This window comes from Schistosoma mansoni, chromosome 4 (genome assembly GCF_000237925.1).
Source record: "Schistosoma mansoni strain Puerto Rico chromosome 4, complete genome".
NCBI classification, from domain to species: domain Eukaryota; kingdom Metazoa; phylum Platyhelminthes; class Trematoda; order Strigeidida; family Schistosomatidae; genus Schistosoma; species Schistosoma mansoni.
In genome coordinates, this window is record NC_031498.1 from 10,711,663 (window position 1) to 10,735,649 (window position 23,987).

At 31.7% G+C, this 23,987-nt stretch overlaps 1 protein-coding gene across 1 annotated transcript; it reads left to right on the forward strand.

Annotated features, from left to right (window-relative positions):
- Window positions 1-386: 386 nt before the first annotated feature.
- Window positions 387-23,760, forward strand: Smp_135480 (putative tetratricopeptide repeat protein 10, tpr10; the record flags this gene model as incomplete). Its single annotated transcript, XM_018796799.1, has 11 exons — window positions 387-524; window positions 1,171-1,476; window positions 3,052-3,302; window positions 6,531-6,717; window positions 7,809-7,899; window positions 14,358-14,622; window positions 17,111-17,222; window positions 18,348-18,463; window positions 20,713-20,831; window positions 22,250-22,453; window positions 23,388-23,760. 11 exons carry the CDS (start codon window positions 387-389, stop codon window positions 23,645-23,647), a joined length of 2,049 nt encoding a protein of 682 aa, XP_018651905.1. The 3' UTR covers window positions 23,648-23,760.
- Window positions 23,761-23,987: the final 227 nt, after the last annotated feature.

Genomic DNA, 23,987 nt, shown 5'->3' on the forward strand with positions numbered 1-23,987 from the left:
AACTTAAGACAGCATCTCACTAATATTTACCAATATTTCGATTTCATGGCTACATACACTGAGGTCCCAAACTGGAGGCATGAGTTATTCGCTGATACTAAATGCAGAAGCCAGTTAAAAAGGTTCCACTTTACATGCAACTTCGGTATTATTCCACTCGTAAAACATGAAATCATTTACGAATCGATGACATGACAACATATATCTCAGAAATTCTAACATGAATAAAACGAGTTTTATTCAAAAATGAAAAGACATCACATGAAATTCATTTGGCTTGCTTCAGTTCATTGTAAAAGTTTTAACTTACACATTGGACAATGTACGTATTTTGTGTTTGTATGCTCTACATTAATTTGTATACCTAGGCTACTAAATGAACAGAAATGATTACAGACAATGATGACGATGATTTATATGAAGGTTTTGATAACCTCAACACCAAGCTGGAAGTTGAAGAATTTGTGAATGACGCTGGATTTCAGAACGTCATTAAAAACACTAGTTATGGAAGAAAACCACCGGTACATTTCTTTTTTCATGATCATTATTCATGGTAACTGAAGGTTATGAATTACTAAGTAACCTATCTTCTTTAAATATTCACAACAAAGTAACATCTTAATTTTTATGTTCTGGGAGTGTTGGTTTATATTTCACTTTGTGAATTGTAATTCAAAAATGTTCGGATATCATTCAGTCAAGTAAATTTCTAAATGCTTAATCACGTAAACCCATATGAAAGTCGCACAAGACAGAGCTATTACTGAAAAATTGGCCCATATGACATATACTATTATATGTTATTGTGTAGGAAAATTGAAAAATGTTTCACCAAGATCACAATTCATAATACTTTTCCAAAACCTATCTAGAATTGTATCACTCTTCGTAAACACAGCTTATAAATCAATTTTATCCTAAGGGTAACCGTTATGCATGTTTATAATGTGGATATTTTGAAAAGCACTAAAGAGAATTTTTAACTTGATTATCCTCGTAATATATTTTTACCAAACATAAAAATCTGTCGACAATTTGTCTTTTATCAAAGCTAAATGTTTATCCTCGGAACCCACTGATATTTTATAACTTAAATGGAACATATCGCATGTTTATATTATCCTTTGTAATTATGGATATTTACCACACTTGTTCATTTCATGCCAGGTTCTTGATCGAGGTTTAAATACATCAGTCATTCGTGGGCCAATAGGAAGAACACCAACATCAGCTAACTTCAGATTGGTCACTGCTTCAGGACCTGCAGGCGGAGATTTTGGAAGACCAATGACATCTGTCAGAGCTGCTGGGTATTCATCTATGGGTCGGAGACTTAGTACAGGACAACCAGGAAACCAAGTTTGGTTAGGTGATCAAACTGTCCCAACAACAATTGATGTCAGTGCTGTTCCTCCACTTGAAAGCAAATCAGATGATAGTTCCGAAGAGCGCATCAAAAATATGGAAAAAAGAGTAGGTATATGGTTGATCGTATGTACTTGTCTCAAACAGATACTGTGAACACTGAAGCTTTTTTTAGTTTCTTGCATACTTCAAACTGACAATTCGCAAGTCAGAAACCTATTCAGAAAACTATGTATAATTCGAATCAATTGCTTACAAAGCACTTTTAGTGTTGAATATAACTTTCGAAATGCATCAAAAGTAATATCTATGATTTTTGAAAATGAACCATGTTCGTTGTTTTGAACGCTACAGAAAATGTACATACTGAATAAAACAAGAGTAACTTAATCAAAATTCGGAAAAAAATTATTAGGCACATGAAGTCAGATGCAGACTCTCTCTCCAGGTTTTTCACAATTAATAGTGTTAGTGACTGGGGGCTTTGAGTGGTATGGCTTAGAACCAACCTCAGTGGGACTTGTGTATCAGCTCTTCTTTTATTCAGTCGGTTTAAGGCCTCAATATCCTTTCATGCTTGCCTTTCTTCCTGTCTTTTTAAGCCTAATCTTCATCATCACTGGCTCTATATTACTTAGATCTCTTTCTGCGCATAACTTGTTCGTTTTCTCGCGTTCTCCCAATATGATGTGGCAATATGTACAATCACGCATCTTTGCAGGGCTCTACGTTTATTATGACTTACGGGCTGACTGAAATGGTGTCTACTTACAGATAAAAGCTATTTTAAAATATAACTCAGTTGTAAAATATCTGTTTAAAGACCTTCTATCGGCTTTGTAAGAAAGAAGTATTGAGACTGTGTAAGACTGAATGATTTGTATAGACTTGAAGTCACCAGCTTTTTGTCTGCTACCATTTAAAGTCCTTTAACTTGCATGTTGATAAGTTGTTGGGGATATATAAAGACGAGCAAAACTTTTTAAAAGTATTTAGGCAAAGTTTAGGTGGTAAATAGCACTAGAGTTTAGTATGCACATTTCTTATCATTAGGAATCCTTCAGTTTTATACATCTGAACCCCAGTATTTGATTTCCACATGAACAAAGTGTTTAGCTAACTCCAGTAGTTATAGCAAAACAAGTTATTTGTCGACTACAATAAGCTTACTTAAACGGAAGAAACCTATGTGAGCGAAACATTACATATTTACCTACTAACTTTGAGCAAATAATGGCGTCATTCTTAGGACATTCTTTGCTGTCACAAACGGAGATAAAAATGGACGTCGTAATTCAGTCACTAATCATACTTGTTTCGTGTCCTCACGTAAAATTGTTGATTCAGTATGATGGTCGGCCAATATTTGTCTATATCAGTAAAATATTTCACAAGATATCACATTTAAGCTTAAATGATCCATATTTCACAAAATATATTTGAAACTTCTAAATGAGCAATGTATCCTTCAAAGCACATACTCCGGTTGCAAAGCAAAATATAAAATTAACCTTTTTCTCGTTGCAAATATTCAAACAAGTCTGTGAAAATTCATTCCAAAAGTGCCTTAAAGCAAGATCGATTGTGAGAGTCCGTTATGAGGAGTGAAAGCTCTCTACTGTGACCTTTTATCTCCCGATGGTTTGTAGAAATGTGACTTTAGCTTTTTTCTGCTTTTGTCAGGTTAATCATTTAGTTGAAGAAAGTTGTGTGGCTGCATGTCAAGGAGAAATCACTTTAGCACTCGAAAAAGCTAAGGAAGCCAGTCGCAAAGAACGTGTTCTTGCTAGACAACGAGAGCAACTTGGTGTCGCAGATCAAATCAATTTAGACTTAACGTATTCAGTACTATTCAATTTAGCTAATCGTTATACAGCAAATGGAATGTATCAAGAAGCACTGAATACTTATCAAACCATTGTTCGAAATAAAATGTTTGCCCATGCAGGTTTGACTTCTTTTGATCATTGCACTTTAGCGATTACATATGCCACTGAAAAATTACCATTTCAAATGTTGACCCACTGCTAGTTTTTTCTGCACCATATCAATGACCTAATACTCTATTCGAAAGTTTATAATGTTGTAAATTATCTTCTATGGCTGCTATAATTTGTCATTATTGTTTGTATGTAATAACGGAACTCTTGTTTCGTGATATTTGGAAGCAAGAACGTCTACCATTTTAAAATAAGTTACTTATCTATTAAACTTTAAACTGTGACATGCAACTCCGTTTTTGAAAGTAGATTAATATCGATTTATGATAGTTTTATGCTAACAATTTCCTGTGTCAAAACAGGGTATAAAATATATGAAATATTTATTTAGTAGTCTCACAATGTGAACTACCAAGTTAAGTTAAACTCACTTATCCAGCATCTGATTATGATGGTTTGAGATTTTATGTTAAAATTATTCTGTATTTTGATAAGTAAACTGGACAAGACCAGTGGTCTTGAGTCCGAACAAAAAATCTTGGTATCTTGAATTTAGCAGATATTCAGAAATTACAATAAGTTAGCCAACATCAGAGAACAAAGTTACTTTGTATTACATCAAGATTTTTTACTAAACTAACGCTAAGAATCGTAAAACGGGAAAAGGCGTTCTTTTTAGTACTTGATAATGCCCACTGGTTGGTCGTTTGATATGAATTTAAGATAAAAGTTGCTTTATTTACTGCCTAATAATTAAATCATTCTGTCTATTTTTTAGGTCGACTCAAAGTAAATATGGGAAATATTTACTATGTACAGAAGAATTACTCGAAAGCTATCAAATTCTTTCGTATGGGTCTAGATCAGGTGCCTAATACACATAAATTAATGAGGTAGTTTTCAGTCATTATTCAGATAACTGTTTACTTCAGAATTAAAATTATGCAGAATATTGGTATAAGCTTTGTTAAACTTGGACAATTCAGTGAAGCCATAGCAGCATTTGAATACATTATGCAAGAGGAACCGGATACGAAAACCGGTTTCAATTTAATTGTTTGTTACTTTATCAAACGGGATCGTAATAAAATGAAATATGCATTTCAGCAACTACTTCGAGTGGATCTACACCTGGATGATGAAGATCGATATTTACAACACAATGTAGGAATTTGATTTCCCTCTACCATTTTTCTTGATTATTTCAGGATGATAAGCAATATGATTTGATCTTGGAAGTGATTCAAAATGATGAACTGCGCCAATATGAAAAGAAAAAGTAAGTTCATACCACACCTAGTCTTTAGATAAGTACGCAGAACAATAAGAAGTACATTGATATAATTTTATAAACACTTCCTAAGGAGCTGTAGACTTACCTATACAGCATTTTAGTATGATGTGAATTTTCATCCAAAATGGTATTCTACTTTATTTTTTGGTTTTTTATAATATGATAACAACATAAGTACACTCAGTGATTGTAACTTGTTTACCTTCAATTACTGAAACCGTAGAAGATAGACATCCTGATAGGCTGTTTTCACTTATGTGTTTTATTCATCTTTTTTTCGTTTCTGACTGCCTACATTATTTCGACTGATTCTCTATCATTCAGGTATCTCAAAATGTGATGTATACTTCTAAACAGTTGCGTCATATCCGCCTGAAGCCCCTCTGGGTCCCGAGCCCGGGTAAAGGAGGAGGGTTGGGCATAGGGTTAACGACTCAATCCGGTAAAAAGCTAACTCGCCAAAAAACGCTAACCAGAAAAAATAATTCAAATCATTTAAACTCTACCCTGGAAGTTAGAAGGTCTTCATTTAGACGAGTTATGACGTTTCCTGGTGAAATCCGAGTTCCTTCGGAAGTCACGAGGCTGGTACTCCTTCTGAAAACCAGAGTAACCATTAATTTAGGTACATATTATTGTATATTATCTTTATGTTAGTTCCTAATAACCACTGTTCTAACAAACAGAGAAAAGAAGACTAAATAAGTAACTACATATTGAAACAAACGAGTAGCACAATAACTTATGAATCCCCTGGTTATGTTGTGAAGAAACTAAGGTACCTAATTAAATATCACCGGATGAAGAGTATAGAAAAGTGAGCTAGAAAACGAATAAAGCTTATCAAACCCGGTCTTCTTGTTAATCCGTGTATTCGTTTAACGTTGATTTAAAAGACAAGTATAGTGACTTGTCGCATTACTGAAAATCAATCGTATACAGTTATTTTATGCGTTTAAAAGTTTTTCCCACATTTTTACCATTATTGTCGTCACAAGTTTCAATCGTTTCTTGTTATTTTTGTCAAGTCCAACTAATAGTGCGAATTCAAAACGTATTCCAAATTTAAGTGATCCGCATCTGTGACAGGTTTTACATTGTTTCAATTTATTTATTACTCGAACCTCTGTGACGTAATACTAGAGTCCAAAACATATAATAATTTGGTTACTTCTGGTAGACGATACACCTTACTCAAGACCTTAACCTTTGTTGAAACTCAATGCCAGTATACATTTTAAATCTTCAGTCTTCTGATTCCTATTGCTAATTCCTAATTTTTAAGGCGTAAAGATAAAATGGGTACAAACGATACATATTCGTGCAAGAGCTGAGGTTCACGATATCAATTAACAGAATTTCTTCATGCGAACTAACAAGGCTAATCTACATTAAAACACTGTCACCGTAAATGAATTGGTTTCACAAGCACCAAACCACTTTTCAAACAACATATTAATAAAGTGTCCATTAGTTAAACTAAGAGACAGCAGTGATACATCTAGTTGACTAGCAGTCAACTTTAAGTGAGACAGGTGAAATTCAATCCACTATATTAGTGTATGTGTACTCAAATACTCTTGCATTCGAGGACCGATTGAATTCAGTTTATTTATACACTTTTTTATTAAAAGATTGTACATAAATTTATGTAGATTTTCGTTTAAAAAAATACATCGAATGTTGTGAAAAATCATTCTACTTCACGATAACTATGCAAGTTTCTCTGAAACTGATAGACAAATTCAATTTTCTTGAGTTCTAATAAACTACAGATTGTTATCGGGAGGCTATTGTAGGTTCTTCATGTGACTTAGCTATTTTTCTTCTAAATCTAGACCAATGAATGGTTATTGAACGTCTATTAAATTTGATTTAAATTTCTACAAATTATTTCTTGACCCATTCCTGTTTGCTTCAAATAAAAGGAAAGTTCAAGCAGAAAATTTCATTAAAATGGCGGCCAAAATAATTGCTCCAGTAATTGAATCCAATTTTTCTACTGGGTATGATTGGTGTATTGATCACGTGAAAATGTCCTCTTATCATGAAATTGCACATGATTTAGAAATTGATAAAGCTGTGATGTTTTTAAAACAAAGAGATTTTCATCAGGTAAGATTTAGATCTAAATGCGTACTGATAATGACATTTATACACAGGCTTTTATTATCATGATCAATTGTTTCTTTGTCAAACAGTAATTATTGTAATTTTAACCTACAGTTTACCACCGTTGTTACGTTTATTTTAATGAAAAGCTGTCCTGTATACTTGCGTAACATAACATACGTAACATACTACGATGTAAGTCACATAAAATCATAGAAAATTAAGAATAAACGCGATACATGCTCCAGTTACTAGTAAATGAAAGTAGTTTTCACTCATCTAATTAACATATTCGAAGAAAATAAGAATAATGTAAACATGGACCAGCAAGAGAAACGAAAAATAAGTTAAAATTACAACTCCCCAGAGCTTGATAAAGTATCTTTCCACTACTGTGGTTGATTTTGTACTATGTCACATAGTATATCTAATTACATACCTGTGAAGTCACCACATAACACTTCCTAAAGAAATCGTTGAACGTTGTATCGCTGTAAAACCCCAACTACACAATGATAGTTAACAAATCGTATTGAGTATAGAGATAGTTTATGAATATTTCTGAATATATGTGTCTTTATTTGCGACAACTAAATTTTAGCCATGCATATGCAATACGTCAAGTATTATTCTCATCACTTACTTTCTATGTTATATTATCTTCAAACTAATGCATAGCTATTCAAGACGTAGGTCAGCAGAACGATTATTTGATATTTGTCAATACTATATTCGTAATTATTTATGAATATGTAATATGACTTAATAACTCTGTTAGTGTAAGTATTCTCCTAATTAGGCAATGCCTGATACTTCGACACAAAAATATCTTGTAATTCTTCCCATCTCTTAATCTTCACGATTTGGTAAATATTATCATTTAACTAAATCAAATTTATCTCTGGAACACTACTTTATACTGGAAAAATAATTGTACACATTTAGTGTTTCATCACAATATTAAAATATTCATTCATCTAAATCCTTCATTTTCAAATATCAACGACTGTTTATGACTGTTAATGGTATTTTGAGTTTTTGAGTTCATTTCAATAAAATTTCAGTTAAGGTTTAGATTTATCCTTTTTTACAAGGCAATTGATACACTGAAGTCGTTTGAAAGAAAAGATACACGTGTTGCGTGTAGTGCTGCTACAAATTTATCATTTCTATACTTTCTTGAAGGTGATTTATTACAAGCTGAAAAGTATGCAGATCAAGCTTTATCTGTTGATCGATATAATCCTGCAGGCAAGTGATTTATGATATTGTTATATTTTCTTTTTAATTAACATTAATCGCTGTATCAAACACAACATTACTTGATTGTAATGCATCCATTCAATACTACTGTTCTTTATCACTAATCTTTAAGCATGGTTTTACATTTATTTACAAAGCGTTTTGATGGTAGAAAATAATTTTTCACCATTTATGCTCAAACCACTTCATCCATTCTAAAAAGAAGAAATGCCTAGAGTTTGTCACAAGAAATTCGCTTTATTTGATTAACATAGTGAACTGTGTCATTGTAATTTGAAATAATCTATTGTATAGAATAAGTAGTTTTATAGAACGCTATGTGACAACCTATTAGGTTAACAAAAATGTTTGATTGCCATCAGTTAGGAAGTTTTTCTCTTTTAATGTTTGTGCATTACACCGTTGTTTGTTACAGTCTACTTTTAAATCTATTTAATATATATGTGATTGGACCATGATAGTTCTGAGAAATAGTTAAAATTCAGTATAAAAAACTCACAATTTTATTTATCAAAGATATTGAGTTGGGTATTTTCAGAATATGAAGTTTTCATCAACCCCAATTCATCCCCAATATTCTTGTAAGATAACTCAACCCGAAATGGATTAAAAGAATTATCAGCATTCATATTAAAATTATCAAATACTTTAAAAATGGAAAACTGGGAAAATTAGAAAAATAACATAAATTTACAACAAATATAATTTATCAGTTTAAATCATGGAGATGTAGGGTGACCTTGAAAAATATAATCAAAAAAACTAGTTTAACAACCACAGTTATAATTCTAAAAATAATACACTAAACGCATAACACTGTGGTGTGGGTTACTTATATCCATACAAGTAGTATATAAGGATGGTCGGGCATTGAATGTATTTCAGTAGAAGATCGATAAGGAAACAATGCGAACGAAGCGCAATTGGTGTGAAAATGCATAAACAATAATAATCGGAGAAGATGAAGTGATATTTACAGAAGGAACAGTCAAGATTGAGTTCATTGATTAAAGATTTGCAAATTAACTGTTTACTATATGGTTGTCAGATTTTGGTGAGATAGCCTGTAATTTTGTGCTCCAAAACACTTGATTGTCCCCACTTGTGTTCTTGTTCACTACAACACTACTGTTAAATAAACTAATAGGGAGTTACAATGTTCATTAAACATAGCTCTATATCTACTAAGTCAAAGATAATATATTTACTGTTATTTTAAAACACATGCAAACGAAAATAAATCAAAATTCATAACCTTGATACTCATCTACTATAGTACACAAACAGTCATCAAAGCATCATGGTCAAAATGCTAAACACTTGATATATTAATCACACAACAACAATAAAAGGCAATCGTTTACTGAAAATCTTAGTCATTACGAAGCGTATTTCTAAAAATTTTAGATTGCATACTAACATAAAATAAATAACAGATAATTTACTAAGCTGTCATCTTTGACAAATTTATCATTCATTTACACAAAGATACTTTTCTATTCCATCTTGTTAATTCATCATGAAAAAAAGCAGTTATTAAAGTCCCTTTTAAATTTACTTGTCTTAAACTGTAAGAAACATATGAGCACATTTTCCTAATTTAGGAGATAACTGAAATAAACGGATATAGATAATAATGAACTATTCAATGTAAGAAGTCTCGGCGAGACTATAATTTATGGACGACCTTTGAACGAATCTTAAGTGACCTTGAAAAATGTTAGCCAATCAGTAAACAGTCAGCATACAGTAAAATATATTATAAAGAACCAAAGAATTAAAGTGGATACACTTCTTTTATTTGGTCCAAAAACTTGTCAAGGTTAGAGAAAGGTTCAAAGGTTCCGAAATCGTAATGCATAAGGTACAGTAACTCATCCATATAGCTCCATAATAGTTGGTCACTGGAACCATGATAAGGTCACAAAAACCTTCTCGGCCTCCACCACATAGATTCAAAATTGTTTGTGTGTACTCCGGTTGTGTAAGTTTATCATTTTTATTATGGATATGTCCATACAATACTCATACCACTGAACAGCCGAAGCTTCAGTAACATCTGAGATTATTGCAGCCAATGTTACTGATGCTTTTATTATACAGTTTGCAGCAATCATTATAATATGCCTTAGTCTCAATCTGGATCGAGCAATAAAGGTTCCTATGCTAGCAAACGTCTTCCTTCAACATATATTAGATCGAACGACAACAACACGGTAGTCTACAAGTCATTTAATACCAGCAATTACAAATACAGGAACTTCTTAGTAGTCTCATTTGTTGTGGCCGCTTAATTCTCAAGTCTTCTCTAAAATTCTTTGTGAACCGATCATAAATGAGCATCAGGTACTGAAATCGGCGCCGTGACCTTGAAATCTCTGAAACGCTTCTGATTGGCTCGTCCATTAATTATAGTCTTGCCGAAGTCTCAAAAACCTTTTCTTCATTGTTCAAATTGGTGCTTCGTCTAGTGTTCTGATTAGCTCTAGAAAAATTAGGAAAAAAGAATTTCATATTCATAGTTCCCTTTATCATTTTAATGAGAACGAAAGTTTTCACAGTTTTTAGAATACTGCAAAAAAGTTATTTTAAATGAAAGGTTTACAATGGTGGTCTATTTTAGATTGACTCGTGAATTCAAATATTGGAAATATCTCTACATATCCTCTTACTTAAAGTACATGCGTCACTTAATAAGTGATTTGAAAATATTTTGCTGGGATTGTATATGCTGTTTATATCTGAAGTAGAGCTGCAAACTATATGAAACCAATAACTAAAATTTAAATCGTGGAAAAAACCAAAAGAAGTAATTTACTGGAGTCACTTGCGTTAGGTGACCTAGTCTAATGAGTTTATACACCAGACCTTTATCACACTTCATTGAAACAAATGCTATCAGTGTAAGACTCAGATAAATCCAAGCTGAATAACTCAGTTATGTAGTTGGATAGATTTCGTTCAGATACATCAAAAATCTAATTTCTTTAAGATTACCATGTTTCATCAGTAACTGATCTAGAACGATAATATTAAGATCCAGTGGGATCCAATTGGAAAATAAAAGGCAAAATACAGTAAAGATACAAAGTTTTACGATTTCTAACAGACTACTGATACATTTTAGGTAGTCGTTTTCTTTGAGCAAAAAAAGGTAGTTTACAAATTAAACAAAAAAAATAAAACTAAGAATAAGATGTATAACAGATTAAAAAGTTCATTCTTCACAAACTACACAAAACCTTAATTTAAAATCTTACATAGTTTCAAATCAAATGATCAAGTATTTGAATAAGGGAAAAATAAATATCGTAGCAGAACTAAATGAATTCATTTATCTCATGGACTTCTCAGCTGCTTGTAAACTAAAACCATAGTATTGACCATTAAAATCAAACATGTGTATGTTCTTTATATCAGAAATGTCTAGAATAAACAAACAAAATGTAAGGAAAGGTTATTATTAATACACCATAATACGGAAGAATCAGAATTTCAGAAGGGGTTTTCTGGATATTATAGTGATTTTAACAGTTGAGATCATGAATCAATTGAAGCTAGACCACCATGGAAAACCTGGGAGCACTGGACGGCCGTTTCGATCTATTTTTGGACTTCTTAGCAGTGCGCATCCAAGATCCCTCTTCGCGAGATTCAAACAGAGGACCTATCAGTCTCACGCGCGAGCGCCTAACCTCTAGACCACTGAGCCGGCATCCAACGATGTTAGTGTCTAACTTCAACCGATCCACAAAATCGAGCGACACATCCACTAATGTCTTCAGTGCGTTAGTATCTCACAACAGATCCGGTTGAACTCCATTGGTCACTGCTTCTCACTAGAACTCCAGGAAATATCTCTTGAAGCCAGTCACTAGTGAGCGTATGTTGAATAATATCAAAAGCGGTTTTGTGGATCTCAACATGTTTCTCATATACTGAAAATTTCCTACGGAGCACACCCCATCATTAGATTTAAAATAGAACCTGAACATAACAAAAGATTTTATTTCCTAAATCTTGGTATTCAGTGTAATCCAAATAGCCGGTTAAAAAGATATATTTGTCGAAAGGACACTTGAAGTGAGCTCTACTTGAACTTACATAAATGGAAATGGAATATCCTACAGTTGAGAAAAAGCCTCTCTTCTTAAAACTTAACTTCAAAGGTGATGGAATAGTCGAAAGGATTGATTTTAGACTAGGTGCAATATCAAAAAGAACTTATCTAGCGACTGAGTTGGTGTGTCTATATCAAACCTAATGCTCAATGTAACAATCAAATGTGGATGATTAGCCACATAATGTTAGCTCCAATTGTGTTTATCAGTTTAAATATACGTGCTTCGGCACACATATCGGGATAAGAGAAAGGAGAGGTTGTGCTCATATCTTCAAACATATTCTACAATATTTGAGACTAAAAGGACAGATGGTTTTCAACAGTACAATTGTTCGTAATTTCTTCGATAGTGGGCATAATGTTTAAGTCGCAAAACCGTTCAAAATAATCAAAAACCAAATAAATTCCTAACTATCATGCTTTGTCTAAGTTACTGCAATAAAAAAATGTAGACAGAATTTATGTGACCAGACATAAATAGTTGTAAATCTTGTTTTCCCCTGTTGACCATACTTTTGTGAGATAATTACATAAGACTTTATTTTTATTCTTTCATAAACTTTAATCAAAATTCTAGTATCTTACTTCTTACTACTGAGCTTTACTCAATCAGTCCATATTACACAATCTATTTTCTGTTTCCAGAAGGAAACTATTTTGTTTCCATACTCTCCTAGAATAGTCATATATTTAACCTGTAAGTAATAGGATGTTTGAACAATTTTGATTCTTCCGTATTATGGTGTATTAATATTATCTTATCGGCAAGACCAAAATTTATAGACGAACCAATCAATTATAAGATAACAGGTCTCAGATTTTGGCTCGAAATATACTCATCGATTTGGTTAAATAGAGTTTTGGCATTATAGTTAATATCAGTTCGTGATAAAAACGCTAAATCTAATTCCTAACCTCAACCACCATCTCTAAATCGTAATTCTAATTCCTTACACTGATTTACAACCCTCATTTTGTCCTAGTTAATAAGTAGACACTCTCAAGGTCACTTTAGCACCGCTCAAAGGTCGTCCATAAATTATAGTCTCACCGCATACCTTTTTAAAGTTTCGTAGGTTTCAAGGTTATAAATAATCCTTCAAATGTTCTCGTTTTATGTACAAAGTTTCGAAGTAAAGCTCTTTTTTCTTTCTATCTTCCATTTTATGTTTGCGATTTAATACTAAACTTTACGGAACTAGGAAGCTATTATGAATTTAGTGTCTAAGCATTCATTTACAAGATAAGTCAATAATTCGAATGTAATAGACTAATAATTTTGTTAAAACCCTGCTTACCTATTTCTGACAGAAAGTATCACGAGTTTCGATACTGAGTATTTTTTATGGAATTATATTCACCATACTTCATTTATCAGTAACTAAGTAAGATTAAGCTTATTTTTGAAAAAGTAATTTAATTACATACTGAATATAATCTATCAACATCTTTGTATATTTATCAAGCTATCATACGAACAAATACTGATATTCTAATTTTAAGGTTTTAAACACATTTTATAATGTCTTGTACATAAATAAACATATTAATACCATCCACAATGGTACCTTATCCAGTCACAATGATTTTACCGTTAAAGATTCTTACGCAACCAATATAGATTTCCGATGATTAATAGTAACTTCTCCGATAAATTAAATGCTTCGTGACCAGTAAACACTAATGAACAATAAGATCTTAGTAGAAAATCGTCAAAACATAACGTTTATGTATTACGGTTGTTCATAATATTTCATATTATAGGTTTTGAAAGTGACCGACTGATCACTGAATAATGGACAATATCACGTTTTTCTTTTTGTTTATTGATTGTATCGCAGTAACTCGATATCATGCGCACTGTGTTTGGATGTTAGGTGGTTGGAGTTAGTCTTAGGTTCCATGCTAATTGACACTGATCAGGATGGAATAAATAGTTCAGTTCTATAGGAAGTAAGTCGCTTCCCTAATAGCTAACTCTAACGCCTGAGTATTTGATACTGGATAAAATTTGTTTGTATACCACGGGGAATATCGATTCTCTTCAAGAATTCAAGTACCTTTGCTGACAATTGCTAACAAGATCATAACCCAGGTTCAAGGTTTTCAGCCGACTATATCCAACTACCTAACATATTCAACATAAATATCTCCGCTTAATGCATCGCAGTTAATAAACAGAGCATTACCAGTTTTCAAGAAGAATTTTATCAAGTTATGCATTTTCTATTACCTGACACTTTTTTTATTAATTTAGCGCTTGTTAACAAAGGCAACGTTTTGTATCAACAACAACAATACGAAAGAGCTCGTGATTGTTACGCGGAAGCATTGCAAGATGATACACGTTGTGTGGAAGCCTTATATAATCTTGGTTTAGTATGCAAACAATTAGAAAGATATGAAGAAGCTCTCGAAGCCTTTTTCAAACTGTATTCTGTTCTGAGGAATAGTGCACCAGTAGTTTATCAGCTAATGGATATCTATGAGAAATTGGGAGATTCTACTCAAGCACAGGAATGGTAGATTTAAAAACATTTTTATCTTGTATGTTAATTTAAATCCTAGAAATCACTTATGGAACACTTTATATGTCACTGACTATATTCATGCGGTTTGAATGAAATAACTAAATAGTTAGTTAATGACTTTTTTGTCAACACTACCTAGAAACTAGTTTAACTATAGTTTCAAGGACATTTCTAGAAGAAATCACACCAGTTACTATTCCTTATCCAAAAGACATAATAAACAGTTAGCTTCAGTGTATTAAGTATTATCAAGTAGTTTTATTATAGGTCTATATTACAGTTAAATTCTATATTGCGTTATATTTACATGAAAAGTCCCACAGCTTTATATATGATAACAATGTATTAAGTGATAAGTTCACTCTAAGTGATCATATATATATATATATATATATATATATATATATACAGAATGGAATTGTTACCATCCGCCTAATGGAGTGTCGCAAAGGTTAGTTGGTTGGAAACAACTGATGTGTCTTCCTGCTGCTAAAAATAGTCCAGATTACAAGGAAAAGCAGTTAACATAATTTTATTACCGCTATAGCTTAAATAGTGATAAGATTTACTTCTCAATAATCAATTAATGTAAATTGTGATGGATAAAATATTCTTAAATTAATTAAATTAGCATACAACTGAATGTAGTTTAGGACAAGTTTGTGAACAAGTGGTTTAAAACTAAATTCAGATGAAATAACATTTTTGATGCATTGATTATAATTCAGCTAAGAATATAAATAGCCAGTAATTCAAACAGTTTTTAACGATTATAAGCAGAGATTTATAGTAGTTAGCAGTGGAATCCAGGACGCGTGTTTCGTCCTATTTCTGACTCGTCAGCTGGATATACCTGCATCTCAGAGTTGATGTTCATTTATCCTCTTAGCTACTAAGTCCTGATAGCCGCTTTCTTGTGCGATTGGGTGAAATTTAAATTCATTTAGAAGATTCAAACAAACAATACCAAATGAAGTTTTTAACTATTTTTGAATGTTTCCCTAAATACACTAAGAATAGATTTTCTTAAACAGGTATTATAAATTTGTTTTTGGAATTAGTGTATCTTGATAGAACATAATGGCCATTCTCAAATGGCTATTCTCAAATCTCTCTAATTATACTGAACTTAGATGAACTGTTAATTTACTTATTGATTATCTTCTCCTTTAGTAAACAAAATTATTTTACAAACTATAATTTAATATAATGAGAAATATTATTGATAACATCTTCTAAAATATATATAGATTATAATAAGTAGTATCTGGTACACAAACCATTTAACCACTTTATTTTTATGATGGTATTGATTAAAAATTCAATGAACTTCCAGTTTGTAGTTTCTCTTGGATACTAGAAAAATATATTTTGTTTTTTTTTGGTTTTACGGACAAGTTAATTTGACAAACTTTTACTATTAATAGACCATTAGGATTATGGAGTAAGTAATATACAGAGTAAAACTTGATAACAATAAGAAATTTATGACTAAAAAAAAACATTAAGTATTTAATAAATAATAACATTTTAGATTTACCATGGAGACGAAACCAAATTATAATAATGAATAAATAAAATAGTAATTTTTAATATAAATTAAATTACTACAATGGACTGTTGGTAATAGACATAACATACGAATGAATTATCAGTTTTTATAGTCTCTCTGTTAAGTTTATCTTCTTTGAGCGGCCAGAGATTATAAAGTACTTGTTCAGTTTTATTTAGTTTCACTGGGGCCAATGAAACAATTAGAACATTTATTAATGTAGTTTTCTGTGGAGATTGTATAGCTTTATAGTTTAAATCACGAAGTGATCTTAGCTAGACCACCACTAACGGCCAGGAAGCATTGGACAGTTGTTTCATCCCAGTTTGAGACTCTCCAACAGTGCGTATCAACGACCGTAAAAATAGGGATCTTTTCTATCGCACGAACGTGTAACCTGTAGACTTCGAGGTTGTGATTTATTAGTCTACAAGTTTAACTTCAACCAATATACGGTTTTTTATGACCATCTCCCATTACCTTTCGTGGATACCTTTCTCACACCCAACATACGTTAGCTCCACTGGTTATCCCTTCTCACCAGAACTTCAGTAAATTGCATTTCTTAGCTAGTCACTGATGAATATGTAATTGTTATCAGTATGGAGTTCTATTCCCTGTGGTGGGATTGCGAATGAACATTGCTAAGAAGTCCCATGCTATGGTGAAACCGAAGTTCAATTCTTTCAAGTTTCCAGTAGCGGTTCAGCCGAGATCCTTTCGTGACGTAAATTATGGAAATTAGAACAATTTGTGCATTCTAATATATTTGATTTACAAAATAAAGAATAGCTTTAAGAAATATGATCTGATTTGATGTTGTTTCAATGAAATATTTGCTTTAAAAAGAAAAATATAACGTAGGATTCATATGTTAATACTTTGTTGACAATAAATAAATCAATATTTTATTCATAATGATTTTAGGGCAATGCAGTTACATGGTATGGTTCCAACTGATCCTTTTCTACTACAAAGATTAGGTGATAGTTATGAACAGGAAGGAGATAAATCTCAGGCATTTTCTTATTATTATGATGTAAGTCAGTTGGTAAAAACTGATGAAATGATATCAATGTAGCTATGTTCTTTTGTAAATGTAAAAACTTTTACATGATCTTTCTCAAACATAATTTCCTATTTTCATGTTCCTTTCGTTTGATTAGGTTTTATTGAAAATGTAATGAGCATTTTAAAAGTTATTCTTTTATAATGTGTTAGGTGGTAACAATTAGCCTTACAAATCTCTGCTATTAATTAGCATGTTCTGTTTGAATACATCCTCTGTTTGAGATTTAAATCTTATAAAACTCATACGATATGTTATGGCCAATAACTTAATATTGAACACAGTCAACTCAAATTTTATGTTACTTAGTTTTATACCAGTTTTCTCACTGAAACCTCTACAACTTTTGATGTCAATAACTAAAAGACCGCTGACTGGTACTTATCAAAATGTATGTAATAATTCAATTTCGGATTTTTAAAAATGTCTGCACTTTGATGGCATGACTACTTCCTTTCTTAATATTTCGTACATAGTTTAATTGACTTTGGTTAACTAGTTGTACATATATGTAAATATGGTGTATGCACTAATGCTAAAGATTTTTAAATCCAATTTACTGTAGTGTAAGTAATATCCTTTAATGAGTGTCGGTCTGTTAGCTTTCATAAACATGACAACAATAATATTATTGATTATTTAGTAGGTAGAAAGAACTATTTCTAAAAACTTATAAACTATGAACTCCATGTCACATGCACATATACAAATAAATTCAAATAACAAATGTCATTTGTTTGTTAATAAACAGTTTTTGTACTATGAGATCATACCCAGAGTAAAAGAAAAATGACACCTCAGAAATTAAAGGGTATGTTAAATGTTAATGAAAGACAGCTTCTAATGGCTTATGACAACGATGTGAATTAAATCCATTCTTTATTTCCAATTCCCTGAAGATGACCAAGTGATAGAAATCGGAATTTATGAACTTAAGCGATTGACTGATGTAGTACGGAAAGCCTATTATTCATGAGATAACAAAACATCTTAAGTAATTTTATTGAGATCTCAATGTTGTATTATTTATTACTAAATTAATAATTTAAGATTTATGTTATCTACTTATAAATCTACATTATGCTTTAATTTCAGTCATTTAAATATTATCCATGTAATTTTGACGTAATTGAATGGTTGGGCGCATATTATATTGAATCACAGTTCTGTGAAAAAGCTATAGCTTATTTTGAACGCGCTAGTTTAATGCAGTAAGTTGACTGCTATCGTTTATATCTTTTTTTGTTTTGTGAACAAGAATAAATAATAATTCAATTATATGAACTTTTTAAAACTTAAAACAATTTGTTTCACCAGAAAATCATCGAGAAAAATCGTTAAACATTCAGTGAAAAAATTTAATATTACTACAGTAAGTACCAAATTGCAGTCAGCAGCGATATTCAGCTGAACATAAATTACGAATACTACTCATCATTTTGTTAAAACAATGTGACCCTAACTAAATAAAATTGAAGAGTATTACTTTCATGTTGTGAAAAACTACCTATATGGAATAGTCTTGAGTGGTCGAAGCAAACTGAAAGACTTTGCTAAGAAAAATTTCGGGTCAGTCGATAGCGCGTGAGAAAATTTACAGTAATACCATAACCTGAATGTTTAAACTAATTTTCTAGGAGAAAAGAAGTTTCTGCCTAGGCTACTTAACCAGTGTTAGTAATCATATTACTTAAATATAATGCTGAGCTATCTAATGCAATAACTAGACTGTTGATCGATTCCACTTACTTTTCAACAGCTTTCAAAGCCAAAATGTACCATTTATTACCTTACGTTAATTGATTCAATTAAGACATAACATACAAGTTGTTAACATTTTTAATTCGAATGTCTATATTGTAATTAATTTATGAGAAATAAACAGAAATTAGCCTCGTTATCTGTAAAAACAATATTTTTATACTGTCTCATTTTTGATATAGGCTGATTGGTTTCCAAGCTCTTGTTGTCATTCTAAACACAAATATCAGTACCTACTTCTGTGGAAATAAGTACTAAACTATCCACTTTCGATAAAGCTAGTTGTGATTGATTACCATCGCTTGTTTTGTTATTTTCATCTGTCTATGGATTTCCGTTAGCTATCCTGTCAGGTTGACCTCTGACAGTAATTTCCACATAAATTGGTTATCTGAATTTAAGTCACTGTCTTTTGATTGAAGTTTTATCTAAATACAGTGTTAATGGAAATTCTCTTAGGTTTCAATAGCAGAATATTATAATAGAAGGTACATAAGTAATGGAAAAATTCAATAATGAACACCTAATGACATAAGCTTGAATAAAAACAGTTACATCTTTTATCTCTTTGAACTTTTAAAGTTGTTGGAGGCATTCAACAAAGTATAGTAAGACTGATTTGATTAGATACAAAGACTGTAGGCAGACTTCAATAAAATACATTTTACAGATAGACTGACATCAAACAGACTTTATTTTGAGATAATGTATTATGATGAAACGATTGGAAACTTTTTTATACAACAAAAATGTAACACATGACTGAAAAATAAAATGTTTAAACTTCATTAGATATTTAGGATCTTGTATTGTCTTAATTAATCAATTATTGGTCATTTCCAATTTTTTTAGTTTTCTTAGGATGTTCAATTATAAGACGTCAGGGAATCAAATGAGATCTTATTTGGTTAAAACTTAAATTTTTAATTAATGAGCTCAAAAAGCTTAATACTCGATCTTGAAAAAGTTTTTATAAATTTTTAATTCACCCATAATGAAGTAAGAGCTTGTAATATCTGACATACCGATGAACAACTCAACTAAGAGAATAAAATATGATTAAAATACTTATTTGAACAAATGGAAGAATAATATGTAAATACCAAAGCAGAAACGAAATTATAATGGAATTGGTCAAGCGAAAAAAAGACACTTTTAGCGTGAATTCTAACTTAACAATGAAAGCAGAAGTTTTTGGGAGCACAAAAAACGTCAAAGTTACTGAAGCTAAGAAAAATTCGCGAATGTAATTTCTGATAGTTTTAAAATTGAGGTGGAAGGTTCACTTACATAGCGTTTACAACTCATTTCATAAGATTATTGCAATGTTAAAAGACTGACGTCTTTTCTAAACCGTTTACTGGATTCAAGAATGGAACTTGGGTCGAATTAAATTGATTATTGTAGATGTATCTAATATACTTAGAACTGATTGTTTTAATAAAATATACTCTTCTTTTCCTTAATCAAATAGGGTTAATTTGGAAAATTTACTAAACAAGTTTCCTAATGTTCAATGTCTGTTTCAATAAGATCAACTTGTAGTGATAAAATGTTGAAATCTTTCTAAACTCCCTCATCCATTTTTTTTGTCATAACTGCTGTATAGTTTTTGAAAATCTAGTACTTTAAGAAACTTATCTGCTTTTTCGTATTTACTTTTACTTAATCAAAGTATTTACATGTTTTTATATCGTAGGCCAAATCAAATCAAATGGCAGTTGATGATTGCTTCATGTCACCGACGAAGTGGAAATTATCAACAGGCTTTAGAAACATACCGTATTATTCACCGACGATTTCCAGAGAATATTGAGTGTAAGAATGATCTCATGTCATATAAGTATCCTACCAATGTGTTTAGATGTGTTCCTAAAAACAACAATTAATATTCTGTCGATGCATAATGTAAAGTCAAATGTAGCAGAATTGATCGATGAAAGCTAGTACATATTAATTTCTCTTCATAATAATTTCAGTAGTGTTCATCGATTAAAACAATAAGCCTTGAAGTTTCACCATTTCCATTAGCTTAAAACCTCCAGTTCAAGTAAAATGTAAAGTTGAATTTTATATTCAACCATCTGTTGTTCATTCACTTCAACATAAAACAAGAAATGTGCTCATCAGTTAACCTACTACTAAATTTTTAAGTCGGAGTTATCAAGAAAAGCTTTTGCTCTACTAAGTTAAAAACTTCACATCATTCTTCTGAAAAATTTGACCTGATTATATTAACATTCGGGATGTAAAATATGCTTTGTGAAAACGTTTATACATCATGTAAATAGTTGATTGAACGAGATAAAGTTTACAGACTAGAAAATAGGAAGCCTTCAGTCTTCGTTTAAAATTACTGCTAAATATATAGATGAGTATAAACAGCTAAGGTAATTATATTACAGTGATCATGAAATCGAAACATTAATTAAATCTTGTTCAATATATTGTAAGCTATTTAGGGCACACAATTGTAACAACGACACAAATAATTGAATATACGTTTAGTCATTGTATTTGTTATTATATACTAGATAAACATGAATATAATTTATAAATTAGATAATCACTTCACAGACAAAAGTGTAATGCTCATAAAATTTACTCATAACTTACTTACTTACGCCTATTAACCCTCGTGGAAGAGCATAGGCCGCCCACCAGTATTCTCCATCCAACTCTGTTCTGGGCAATCCTTTCCAGTTCTTTCCAGTTGTTATTCATCCTTTTCATATCTGCTTCTATTTCCCGACGTAATGTGTTCCTTGGCCTTCCTCTTTTCCGCTTCCCTTCAGGATTCCAAGTTAGCGCTTGCCTCGTGATGCAGTTTGGTGATTTCCGTAGTGTATGTCCTATCCACTTCCAACGTCTTTTCCTATTTTCCTCTTCAGCTGGAAACTGGTTTGTCCTCTCCCATAAAACGGTGTTGCTGATAGTATCCGGCCAGTGAATGTTGAGTATTTTGCTCATACAATTTACTCATAAGAAAATAACATATTCTTAATCACCTAGTCTACGATAACATTCATTCAAACTTGTCATGACTCCAAGAGTAACTGCTTGGATTAAAATCTAATCATCCATATCTAAATAATCAAAGCTTACACCTAAAACTGAAACATCCACCATAAAATCTATAAAGACTGAACTTTAAAAACATTGAATCTAATTTTTGGAAACTCACTATTATCAATTCAACTTAATTAAAACTTCTGTTTTGTTTGATTTTTTAATAGGTCTTCAATTTCTTGTACGACTAAGTTCTGATATGGATTTACCTGAAGCTCAAGATTATATAACCAAATTGAAACGTGCTGAAAAATTGAAACAAGCTAGAGAACAACGTCGACTGTCAACAAGCAACCGTCGAAGCTTTGGTCTAACAAATGCATCTAGAACAACAGGTAGCCGTGAAAATTCCGCCAGTGTTAGCAGTGGAGGTAAATTGAATAAGAAATCGACGTAGGGTTGTGGAAATTGTTGGGTTTCATTTAAGTCATGAACCAATCTAACTCAGACAACCATTGAAAACCTGAAAGCACTAGACGATTCGTGATTTCAATGAAACTAAACAATCTACACAACCCCATCATGATAATTATCATGCGTTCACTTGTGACCAAATTTTACAGGAAATTTTCGAAGTTCTAGTGAGAAGCCGTGACCACTGGAGCTAATCTGTGCCGGGTGTGAAGAAGGTACCTACTGAAGACTATGAAAAATAGTCATGCAAAATCGTGGATTGAATGAATTTAGATTAACACACCATTGTTTGCCGGCCCAGCAGTTTAGAGGTTAAGCGTTAGTGCGTGAGATCTAAGATCCTGAGTTCGATTCACTGTTGTGGGCTCGTGATTCCAAACGGCTGAGTCACATAGTAGAACGAAACGGCTATCCAATCATTCCATGTTTTTACTGGTTATCTTACTTGGATCGGTTCGTCGTTTCAATGAAAGAACAAAAGCTCTCCCACAAATAATCACTGATTCCTAGTATTGAAATTTTTCTTATCAGCATTCACTCAATGTGCAAATGACATCTACTATATGACAGATTTGCTGTAAAAAATGAAATAGAATGTTAAATACTATTGCAACCATTACCACCCATAAAATGAACCAGACCAAATGTTTTATCTGCTCAACTAAATATTTTAGAAATAACAATTAATATTGATTCATATAGAACCGTAGTCAAGTAAATAATGAGAGATTATTATGAATGTGATAAGGCATAATATATGACAAATAAGAATGAGGCTACTGGTTCAAACCAAGTAGTGCGTCATTTCATAGGGGAGATGAAACTTTCGAAAAAGTTACCTTTAATATGTCCATCTGCATGATCATTGTTAAAATTTTATATTTTTTGTAGGTGAAAGTCGTGAAAGCAGTGCAAATTATGACAATCATTTCAGTGTCCAATCAAAACATACACATTCTAAAAATAATTCTTCTCGTCAAACTGAAGCCCGTAAAGAAACAGGTCTTAGTAAAGATATAGACAACGAATATATTAAATATAATGATCCACTGGGACCAAGTGTAGAAAGACCGAGAACAGCAGCACGTACTCGATCGATTCAAGATGATTTTGCGGACGAAGAAGTTGATGAAAACCTATTACCAGATTAATTGTTAATTTTCTGAGGAACCAGATAAGTCATATATAGTTTTAATATTATAGTTTACTCTCTCACTATCAAGTGATTTTGTATATGTTCTTCTGTAATAAATTATTTCTCAATACACTGTAAGCAGTGGATATTCATCTAAATAATAGATTAAACCAATCCTTACATTATAACTGGTGTTTCTCATACATTACGTAGAATATTTATATATTTGTAAGCTTTCAAAATCACAATGAATTGTTAGAAGGCTTACAAATTCATTTGACGCAATTTTTCTGTCATTATCCTTTTTGTTTTAGTTATCGCGTGAAAATCTCTTATCAGTATTGAAACAAGTAAGC